The sequence below is a fragment of the Plasmopara halstedii genome (genome assembly GCF_900000015.1).
Source record: "Plasmopara halstedii genome assembly, contig: Scaffold_555, whole genome shotgun sequence".
NCBI lineage: Eukaryota > Oomycota > Peronosporomycetes > Peronosporales > Peronosporaceae > Plasmopara > Plasmopara halstedii.
The window spans coordinates 896,957-908,016 of record NW_020187475.1 but is presented as its reverse complement, the minus strand read 5'-3'; the positions used below and the strand labels follow the sequence as shown (position 1 = coordinate 908,016).

Genomic DNA, 11,060 nt, shown 5'->3' with positions numbered 1-11,060 from the left:
CGCTCAAAGGCGCCCGGTAACCCAGTAGCTGAACCAGCAACTGGTTCTGAGAACGAAGTGCAACAATTTACGTTGCCAACGGCGCAACCGTAGCACGAAGTGACGGATTTGCCTGCTCGACGGCTAGGAGGTGCTCCGACAGAGCACAACAATCCTCAACGCGATGCAGTCAGTGCACAAAGTGCTCTAAGCTTCCGAGGTCTTTCGCACAGCGGTAGATGACCTCGGAGAGCTGCTCGGCAGATTTCCGATGACGACATACTTTGTCCTTCAACGCTCGAAAAGCATCGCGAGTCACCGGACGGCGATCGACCAAGACGCCATCGTCCGCCGCTGACTCTTCCCGACGAGAATGGTGGCATCCCCTACCATGTGGAGCGCCTTGTGGGTCGACGTCATCGACGGCGTTCTTGTGAATCAGTGAGGATACCCAGAACTCGTGGGAGTTTGAGGTGCCAGTTCGGCAAGACTGCTAAGATGTCGTGGACGCTTATGGTCAGTTGGATCATGACGCTTTGCGTCGTCGTGCAATCCGCGCTTCTTGGCGGTAGCCTGGGATGTCGGAGGGCCATGAGCTGAGCTCAAGCTATGACCCTGAGCTGCTGTGGTCGTAGACTCACCCATGTGAGAAACCACAGTGCTCGCAAAAGCGTGATGGATTCTTCCATGTATCGTAGGGTGACAATACGCAGGAAGTCGGCGTTGAGCCCTAAGTTTGGCAAACTCAAATCGAAGATGGCGCTCAACACGCACGTCCACTTCCCTGTGGCTTCGCGGTAAGGAAGACAGCGATAAAAGTTTCCATTGCCGCTGCACCCATCGATCAATGAGCTTCTCATCATCTGCATCGGTTTTGCCAAGGGTGAGAGCCACAGGAATTTGTGTTCATTATGAGTACAGGAGCGCGCAAGCTCGGAGAGCTTTCTGCTGGTTAAACTCAGCTTGGTTAGTCGCCGGGGGTCCGACTACGTAGACGCCTAACGATCGAGTGATCGCGTCATTCGCTTCAGTGGCGGAATCCGACGAGCAAAAGCCGTTTTCCATACGAAGGTCTAGGACCAAACGTGGATACTAGCGCATCAGATCCGCCCTGTGGGCAGCCTCCAACTGCTGCTTCTGTGCCTCGTCGATGCGATTGGTAATGATACCACTTCCCCCGGAAGTCGAGAGGTCGGAGTTTGAGCTGAACATACGTCACGCCGTTGGCGCACATCATCCTTCTCGTCTTCCCATGCTGGAAAAGTAGTATCCGAATCGTAGTCGATTCTTTCAACTCCTCGACGAGGAATTCCGTCGCCTGGATAATAATTAAGCTTTTTATTTGATGAGGAAAATCTAAGGCGGCTTTGCCCCAAATAAATCAATCTAATACAGTTTCAATTTTGAATAGAAGAGCTTCTTTGCCTTGGTTATGGTATTAAGTACTCTTGGAGGTAGCGGATTGCGAGCTGCTACACTCGTTCTGGTTGACGTAAGATCGGTGACGTTATTAAGCTTCCTCTAAGCAAGGAGCTACGGCAGCCCCGTCGCAAGCTATGTAGAAGTTGAAGTACTTTTACCGGCGTGTAACTAAGACGTTTGTGGAGACGTCTCGCTCTCGAAGCAGCCGAAACGATCAGCAGATTTTTCTACTTCAAGATCAGTTGTTTGATCCGCTCAAGCCACATAAGAACTTAATGTATCTCAACAACCCGATTTAGCACATAAGATGCCGTTTTCTCAAGACTCAGTCGTTGATTTGCACTCGATTTACCTGAGCACTTTGCAAATAAGTCGAATTGTTCGCATCAACAAACCCACAGAAAACCAGTTCTTTGGGCGATATCTCTAGCATTAAGTAGTTGACGTCAGTCAAAGCATAGATATGTACATTGGTGATTGTATCTAAGTTACCGATTTTATTATCGTTGAGATACACCTTGCACAGCGTAGGCTTCGATTCTTAGTTGTAATCAGAAAGAATGAATCTGTACGAGACAAAATCCAGAACTTTTCGGAAGCTCTGTGCTCTACACCGCATCGAGCATCTTGTCTAGAACTTTCTCGTTCTGTAGTCAGTATATCAGTCTCGGTCTATGTAGAGACACACTTCTTTTCTTCTAAGAAAAGCGTACCAATTCATCCTTTTTATTAAGCAGTTTATGTGAGTCAAAGCTTTCTCTGTGGAAGGTGCACGACAACTCCGTTGCTTTATCCTGATGTAGTGAATTTTAAAAGCATATCTTGTAATTAACTTAATATAACAAGCAGTCCAAACTATCAATGATCCATCTTTTCACGTTTGTGAGTGCGTTCATTCATTCAAACACGGTAAAGGCGAATAACTTCTCGTACTTGTTGTCGACAAACAGGACATAGTCGAGTCGTATCAATTAATTCTTGAGCACAATCCATACAAACGGCATTGTGGCCACACGGAACACAAACTGCTTCTTGCAATCCGTCAAAACAAATGACGCACTCGTCGGTCCGTTGAATTCCCGTAATTTGCGTCATATTCTTCTGCAAAGAACGGGAATGTAAAGCGGGACTAATGGTGACGTCATCATCTCGAAGGAGTTGTACAATTTCCACTCCATCAGGACCAACCACAGTTTCCGAATAGCCAAGTGCATCTAGCAATGTGTCGGAAGGAGGTGGAGCAGATGCTTCGGATACCATGCGAGCGTGACGTGCTTCTTCTAACGACAGTCGAAGTGCTTGTTCAATCTCGCGCTGCTCTTGTTGTAATGCAGCTTGACGAGGACTGATATTCTGACTAGAATTTGAATCACGTGGTGCAATTTGAGGCGATGGAAAAAGTTGTTGTTGGTCTTCTCCAAATGCAGTTGAAATTGGACTCGATGAAGGATTCACCTGCATTTCATCTGGTTAAAACACTTGATCAACAGATTGTTAAGTTTCAAAAGTAACGTACTCGTAAGTTTGTTAAAAACGTTTTCCAAGCAATCAATTCGTTTTGATTTGTAGCTGCAAACTCCATTGATTGAACTGTAGAAGCTCGACTAGTTTCCAGCTTTCTTGATACTTTTAATGAGAGTCGAAACTCTTTTCGTTTTAACCACGTAAAGTCGTCACTTTGCTGAATCCCGTCACTTGTTTTATACAAGAGCTCCGAACTAGTAAAAGCATGTAAATTGTTTATTATCAACACTATAAAATCAGACTCTTAGTCATACCTTGGAATAGGTGGACGTCGTTCTCCTGGCTTCATAGGAAATAAATCAATTTCAACAACATCTCGTGTAGCAGTCCGCAAGACGATTGCATATCTAAAATGAGCAAACCTTAAACTAATGGTCTTATACGATCAAAACAATCACTAAGAACTCACCTTTTCTTCCACGATTCCAGACCCGAGATACCTGAAGCAATTGATAAGAAAGTATCGGCTCTTTCATATAGCCATCCTGAATAAAGACAAAGTTTCTAACAATCACAAGCATGAGATTCTTCACGTTCCATCGTTTCTATCTAGAAACACAAACCTTTTCAAGATGTTCCATACACTGAACATAAATTAATCCTCGTCCTTCCGAGACTTTATAAGCGTGACGAGCAATTTCTAATGCTGTCTTGGTCTTTGTTGATGTCGTGGCGAAATAGTCTACGGATGGTGTCTCTAACAAAAGCCGTACGACTTCACTCTTCCCACAAGCTGTTGCAATATGTAATGGCGTATGACCCTGTGCATCTCGTACATTACAGTCTACACCATATGCAAGTAGTGCTTCAACACAATGCAAATGACCTTGTGCACAAGCATTTGCCAATGGTGAGTAACCATAAACTGGGTCTCTCCACTCCGAGTAAAAGCGCGTTTCAGGTGTAAGACGTGACAATCCTTCACGTAATACGGCCAAGTCACCACTTTTTGCAGCAATCCATAACGCTTGTTCTTCAGGACATAGAGACTGTGTAAGCCAGCCCGTCGTATTCCCCATGATCAGTTACGTTGGTAGGGTACACTTGTGATAGATTGATCTGGACAGACACTTAATTTTCAAAAAATAGATACTATGTATGGATATAATCAATCTATGGGTTGTAAAGGTGGATATTTAGATGATTACAGTCCTGGTTTGCTTAAGTCATCGAGTGTAAGCTTTGTGCCTTGTAATACAATACTGTGTAGATTTGGACAATTAAGATTCGTAGTCTCTCGCTTTAATTGGTCACAGCCTCGAAGATTTAGATGTTGTAAAGATGGTGAGTGGATGGAGAGATGTGTCAGATTTTTAAGAAATGACACATCGAGATTCACGATGGATTTTAGATCCAGATTTACGTATTGTAAGTTGAGATTTGGTGAGAGGAGAAGTGTTTCTATACACTCAGACGATAGATGAACGCGGTGAAGCATTGAACAAGCACTGAGATCAAACTGACGTAGTGCTGGGATGTCTCGTATCTCGAGAACTATCTCTTCAAGCTGCGAACAACCGGTAAGATTGAAATATTCCAATAAAGGCGACTTTGACAGCAATTTCGTGATGAGATTCTGACATTGTAATGTTGTCAAGTTTCTTGATGATAATGAGAGTTTCTTGAGTTGTGGAAGACTTGTGTTTATATGGAATTGGAATACTGGACAGTGCTGAATGATTAAGGTATCTATACTTGAGGAAATTATCGTGGGTTCCTGCACTTGGTAGCAGTGTTGAATTGTGACTTTTGTGATCTCTTTAGTCAAAAGATTCGCATCGAACCCGCTGACGCAGGTGATTTTAATTAATTCCAGCTCTTTTAACTCTGAAAGTTGATTAAGCCATGGCACAAGCGACTTCATTGGTGTTGGTTCGTGGAGAAAAGCATCTTGTATTCGTAGACGCCACACATGTGGAAAGATCTTACACAATTGTTTCATAAATGAAAGATTGGTGAGATTGTAAACCGTGAGCTCTTTTGTTTGACGTGGTACTTCATTTAAAAACCAGCGATTAAGAATGCGTAAGGCACAGAGATCGAAACAGGTAAGCCACGAGCTTAAGAGATTTAGAACGAGAGGCGAATTGAGGGACATCTTAAGCAAAATATTCAATAAACTTTTAACGTTTTTTGTGTTTGTTTTATTGTAAATTTGTGTGATGTCATATTTAAAAAGTGTTTTTGGCTACAGACATTTTATAAATTAAGTGTTCTTACACAATGACAGGGGGACACTATTTAGTTATTAGAAGTAGAAGCTAATGACGCGAAGATACCTGACTATGATGTTTTAATTTAGTGTGATGAAGAGATCAAATCGTACGAAGCTGTGCAGTCAGATGCTGGTGTAAATGACAATCCTGAACATATTAAAGCGCTGATTGCACTATCGTGTTCTTCAAATGCTGGTAAGTTACACCAACTATACGTGTGTCTAACTGGTTGTGTGGGAGTGTTGTGGCCATTACCGGAGCATTAGAACCTTTGCAGGAAAAGCTGGATCTTGCACTCTTAACTGCATAGAGGAGAAAAATGCATGTGACACTTGAAATTAACATTAAGCTGTCGAACAACTTAAAAAAAGCGTTCGAATTGCAAAAAAATCGATTTTACCTGACCAGATGCGGTAATATGCCTCATCACTGACGCTCGCATTCAGAATCACGTCATCGCGCTATAGAGCAGCTTTGACTTTAATCTAGCATCTTGATAATGTTATTTACCTTGCTGAAGCTGATGGTGCAAAGTATAAATCCTGCGAGTTCGTCTTCTTGCTTGAATGACTTGTAAAATGCTTCAAAGCTGCTCAATTTCACAAGGACCCACAAGCAAACGAACTTTGTTATTGCGATAATCGAACAGTTTGACGCTCTTTAGCATTGTCTTCCCTCGCAACGACAAAAGGCCTCGAGAATATTTCTCGTTTTTCAATTAGTATCAAGTCCACAAATATCTACTTCGTCATACTGTCTCAAGATTCTCAACATCAATTCTAAAGAAAGGTAACATTGCTTGCTTGAAGGTACCGACTACGCCATATTATGCCGAAGTAACATTCTCCCACGAATTTGGCTCATATAAACCAATCATCACTCCATCAGGAGAGCGCAAGGCAGCCACCTATAATAGCAATCATAGCGTATTTTCAATTCCTCTATCTCCATTTCCATCAACATTGCTTACTTTTCCATGGGCAGGATACTTAATAGGGCCGTCCATTATCGCACCCAGTAGTAACAACCGTGGGACAGCGTCGCTTAGGTCTGTAATATCAAAATTTAGAAATGGCGAGTAGCCACTACTACATGCAGCTTCACTGTATTCAATTGAATCAAGTGTTAGCTTTAGTAACAGAACTCTTAGTCTTTCATTACTTACCTTTGCGCTAACTTGATACAAAGCGGCACACCTGCATTCATCTCAAATTCTGCATACGTACTTGACGAGCGTAGTAACTTTAATCGCAGTCCTTCTTCGTAGAATTGTTTTGACCGTGCGAGGTCACGGCTTAGTACCATCACCTGCCGCAATCGACTCATAAAGAGACTAAATGTTGGCTACTTCCTTATTGGCGAATTATTCAAATCAGTAATTAAGAAATGGTTGGAACGGAGCTTAAAGTCGCGATTATAGCGGTCGCTGTGACGTGCTACTTGCGTCCACAATTACTACTACAATCTATAATGGGTGAGACATTAGATGGTGCAGACATTGACGCTTTTGTGCGTGTATTCCGTGGTCTTTTGACACTTCTAAGCTATAGCTTGGCTAGCATGCGATTCTCTTGGTTTTGGGTACTTGTTGTTGTGGCAACATTACATCTTACGATGTGGGGACTGCAGTTAGGCGAAGATTCGGTGTTTGGAATGAGTAGAGAAGTAGAGATGACAATGTTTCATTTTGGTGGAGTACTTTGCTTTGGAATTGTCATGGGGATCTCTCTTTTTGGAGGCAAACACGATACAAAGACTCGTTTTCGGTAAGCATATCTTTTGAAGAAAGTGTACATGCCATTTAATCTTTCTTACTTACAGAAAGAGACTAATAGCGTTCTACAAGAAGCATAATCCAAGTAAACTACATGATGTGGACGATTTGGTGGAAAAATACGAGTTAAATGAGGAATTGTTGTTCCAACGACTACATCGAAAGTACAATGCATTAGCTGCTGGACCAGATAATCACTCGGTGATGAAAAAGATTGATGAGAGTGAGTTTCTTTATGAAGAAGCAGAAGAAGAGAGAGAAGAGTCGGATGAGGAGAAAGATAAACTCGAGGCTACTCCACTTCCAACTGATGATGAGGAAGAAGAATTGGCAGAAACAATGCATTATATGTCCACGTCACATGGTGCAGGAAATGGCAGATATGATGAAAAGTTTAATGTCGTTAAAAAGAAGAATTGGTCTACTACTACAGTGACAGCTCGTCGTTTGGAAATTACAAGCTATGATGAGCTTGACGGTACGCCTCCTGCATCACCTCGTACAGCCGAAACATTAGCTTTCACTCATCGCCAATCGTCCACACTGATCAAAGATGCAATTGAAATAGCACGCCGTGCTCAGCGAGAACGCATTGAGTGCCGCATTGCGACTATTGCTTCGAAAAGTGGAGATGGTTATGCTGGACATTAATTAACACGTGGGTCCAATTTTTACGTTATAATTGAGTTTTTATCATACACTTTGCTCAAAAATTTGAGACAGAATAAATTTTCGTTAATTAACGCAATTTTTTTCTTTTAGTTGGAAAATTAAGGAGGATGTTGACACTAAAATATGTGTCAACATTCTCCTGTTAAGGACGAAATAGACCTCGTAAGAATAACAAAACTTCTCAAGCATTCTTAGTCTTCAACTGGTATCAACTTTCTTTGACCTGTAATCTACGATTATATGCCAGCACCTTTCTGGAGTCAATGTTTATCCTGATGTGTATGAATTTCTCCGCAATTGGCTTCATTATTGCCGGACACGCATCGTTGTCGCTTCTGAAAGTTTTATTTGATCTGGTATTGAATCAGCACGTTTCAATGCGTCACCTAGCTTTTGAAATCGCATGCCACAATGGTGACGTCGCACATCGACGATGATATTCGTATGGCGTACAAATGAGATGCAACATGTGCTGCGCTATTGAAAAATGTAAGAAGCAAGAATGAAACCCGGCCGTTGCGTTTTCCTAGTTTTCGTAAGTGCGTCCACACCGCCACTACTTGTATGACGAGCGTCTGAAGTACAGACGGGTCCGCACGACTTGCAATGTTTTGTTGTACATCATGGTGAAGATGCGAAACGAAAAATGTTGTCTGAGACGCAGAAAACATCTTTGGCAGACATCTATGGTAGACATATACATCTCATGCAAACATATGACCAGCGCATTGCCGCTCAAAATATACGTTTTAAGCAAACACACCACCTCTGATCCGACATTCTATAAAATTAAGTTAGTGCTGTCTACTGTTGGCCAATTTTGTACAAATGAAAAACACGTACACAATTTTATCTTTGGTCTTCGAAAAAACTCGCGCGGAAATATCAATATTGCCGTCTGTGCAGACCATCCATCATGACTCATGTGTCTGCTGTTAGCGATGCTGTTATTGGTGATAATAAAGCAAGGCTCTTCTTCGACAAAGCTTTCACGAACATGGCTTGCGTGAGGAAATTGTCTCTGACTAAAGCTCGCGCTTAGCAGCAAAAATTAAAGAGCTTTGGTGAAGGTTAAATATGACCACTGGTTATCCACATGCCGATTGTCAGACAAAATTTATCAATCGCGTAGTCAAGCATATCCTACAAGAAACAAGCGCGGAGTGACTGTGCCTCTCAATTGTCCGCAGTAGCTAAAAACTTTTTTCTTCGGAGCAAGAATCATTTTTAAAGCTGATTGATTACAGATTGTACAGATCCACTATTGCGTCCTAAAGACGACACATATTTGCGATTGACGCAGTTTTACACTCCGTAACGTGCATGGGAGTCAGTTAAGTAAAGTCGGGATGTGCTTTGCTCTATGAGCAAGGTGGACCCACTTAGTTTCGGACCAAATCTTCGGTTGGTCAGTATCTCGTAAAGTGGGAGGTCCACCCTCCTTCTGATTAGATTGCTGTAAAACCTTTACATCGCTTGATTTGGCTTTATCTCTGCTTCGATTCTCTTGGTAAAGAGCAGAATTGATATAAGGGGCAACGCACCTTCAGCTAGCGAGTGGGACCAATCTAGTCCCAAGCTTGATCCTTGGCCGCACTCTATGATAAAAGTGCATAAACATGAGGATGGCCAATCTTGGTACGAGCAGGATCTGCGGGTGCGTGACCGTCTCCATATGGACGCGTCACTTTGAGCTTTGCAAGGTCAAGAGCCAAGCGGTGTCTATTCTACTAACTAACCAAACCTATTCTGCTTCACCCATGAAGAAAATGAGTCTTGCTAGCAGCTTGAACTGCAGGCAAACAAAACTAGTGTTAAAAGCTTCCGTGCGGCACATCCTGCGCTATCATCACAGCTTATTGAACTGCAGCTCCAAGTCGTTTGGAGTCTAAACGCCCGACATTGCGTAAATTTTGACACCGTGCTCATTCCCAGAAGAGAGGGCCCTCGTAGTGGGAACCTCTCTTCTGGGAAAAAGCACGGTGTCAAAAACTGACGATGAAGTTCAACGCATCGCAACGAGCAAAAGCTAGCTTAACGACATCAATGCACTTGGCAGCAAGCATTAAAGTCACAGCTTTTTCAAAAGGTCGCTAACTTCATCACAAAAAACTCTACTTTTGCCTGATCCTGTTCAACAGAAGCCGTTCGCTGTGCCACAGCTTGTAAACATACTTTATGTTTGCCCGCGTCTTACCGAGAGCAGATTGCAAACACTAAATTTGCTCCGCGAAACTCATTTACCCTGATCGCAAAAAAATCGCAAAATCTCAAAATTATTATTTTGTTGGACTAGCGTTATGTCATCATATGCCCTACAAAGACCGTCACTTTGGCCCTAAACGTGGTGGTTGCACCAATCATGAGCATTCGCAACGTTTCCAGTCAGTTCCTACGAAATGGATGGACGCTCAGTAAAAACGCTGCTTACGAATCGACTGTGCAAAATTAAAAGCACGACGTCTACACTGAGGTGGTCACTGGTCACTAATGCTCACCTCCAGTTCATTCTGGGACTAGCTCTGCTCATCCCCATGAGATTGATGAGACATTTTTCAACCAAATATCGCACACGTAACATCGCCTGCCCCGCTCGGTAATTGTTAGCGCATTGCTTAGCACCATTCTGTCTCTAATCCTTAGGAGGCATATGTAAAGGGTGTGCCAAATCATAAGTATCAATGACACCAGGCAGATTTTGCTTGAGTAATACCTTTTTGCTCAAACAGTTGATGGATGAATGTGTATTCTGGAATCACAGTTCTTTTGATCGGACTACTAGACACTTTTTCCGTTTTGCTTGAACTCCATATTGACCATAAGTGCAAAAGCGATGTCAAAGTTGAGTGACACAGTAAATACAGAAGCTACGGATAGCTTATACTTATATATAGAGGTAAAAGAGTAGGAATTTTAGTTTGCCGTGTAGTGGCAAATTGTGTAGATACCAAAGCTGTAACAAAAATCGCCCTTTTGACCATTACTGAAAAGAAAAACTTATGCATCGCTCACTAAATCTCAGACGACAATTAAAGTATCCCACATGACCACATTGATGTTTACCATGGTGTCATTGCAAATTTAGATTTTCTATTATGCTCAAGCTGAGCGGACATCTATGGGTGATGAATATTTGAGGACGAAGAATCATAATAATTGCGTTTTTCAGGAAATCAAATATTTTTTATGCCATCAAAAACAATTCAAACACGCATTACATAACCGAAACGCTAGATTGAAAGATCGTCTTAGTTTTCTTGTGCTGTCCTGACAAATTTGACGTGGATCTTGAACTTGAGATTTCTTAAGCTTTGCCAAGAAACTCAAAAAAAATAACTACGCGCGTTCAAAAAGCCTTGCAAAATGCGACCTCGCTCCGAAGTTCTGATCAACGGCGCGAATTAAAACTCACGTTAGTCAAGTCGAGAATAACTATCGAATATAGATTGTATCTACCGTGCGGGGTTTCACTC

The 11,060-nt window shown here is 42.4% G+C and overlaps 5 protein-coding genes across 5 annotated transcripts; 1 reads left to right on the top strand and 4 right to left on the bottom strand.

The window, feature by feature from the left end:
• Positions 1–2,301: 2,301 nt before the first annotated feature.
• Positions 2,302–3,944, bottom strand: PHALS_11706 (hypothetical protein PPTG_02341; the record flags this gene model as incomplete). Its single annotated transcript, XM_024727116.1, has 5 exons — positions 2,302–2,856; positions 2,918–3,119; positions 3,180–3,272; positions 3,335–3,429; positions 3,489–3,944. 5 exons carry the CDS (start codon positions 3,942–3,944, stop codon positions 2,302–2,304), a joined length of 1,401 nt encoding a protein of 466 aa, XP_024577725.1.
• A 125-nt stretch (positions 3,945–4,069) lies between these two features.
• Positions 4,070–5,023, bottom strand: PHALS_11705 (uncharacterized protein; the record flags this gene model as incomplete). The annotated part of the gene is made up of 1 exon (XM_024727115.1): positions 4,070–5,023. The coding sequence occupies one exon, from the start codon at positions 5,021–5,023 to the stop codon at positions 4,070–4,072; it is 954 nt and encodes a 317-aa protein (XP_024577724.1).
• Positions 5,024–5,153: 130 nt separating this feature from the next.
• PHALS_14527 (uncharacterized protein) lies at positions 5,154–5,968 on the bottom strand. Its single transcript, XM_036407478.1, has one exon. The coding sequence runs from the start codon at positions 5,484–5,486 to the stop codon at positions 5,298–5,300; it is 189 nt and encodes a 62-aa protein (XP_036263176.1). The 5' UTR covers positions 5,487–5,968; the 3' UTR covers positions 5,154–5,297.
• Positions 5,968–6,467, bottom strand: PHALS_11704 (Glyoxalase-like domain; the record flags this gene model as incomplete). Its single annotated transcript, XM_024727112.1, has 3 exons — positions 5,968–6,048; positions 6,112–6,244; positions 6,307–6,467. 3 exons carry the CDS (start codon positions 6,465–6,467, stop codon positions 5,968–5,970), a joined length of 375 nt encoding a protein of 124 aa, XP_024577722.1.
• A 60-nt stretch (positions 6,468–6,527) lies between these two features.
• On the top strand, positions 6,528–7,566 carry PHALS_11703 (uncharacterized protein; the record flags this gene model as incomplete). The annotated part of the gene is made up of 2 exons (XM_024727111.1): positions 6,528–6,907; positions 6,963–7,566. 2 exons carry the CDS (start codon positions 6,528–6,530, stop codon positions 7,564–7,566), a joined length of 984 nt encoding a protein of 327 aa, XP_024577721.1.
• Between the last annotated feature and the right edge of the window lie 3,494 nt (positions 7,567–11,060).

What these genes read in the sequence shown, in the direction of transcription:
- PHALS_14527 (XM_036407478.1), bottom strand. Translation starts at nt 5,486, where the DNA reads ATGTTAATTTCAAGTGTCACATGCATTTTTCTCCTCTATGCAGTTAAG.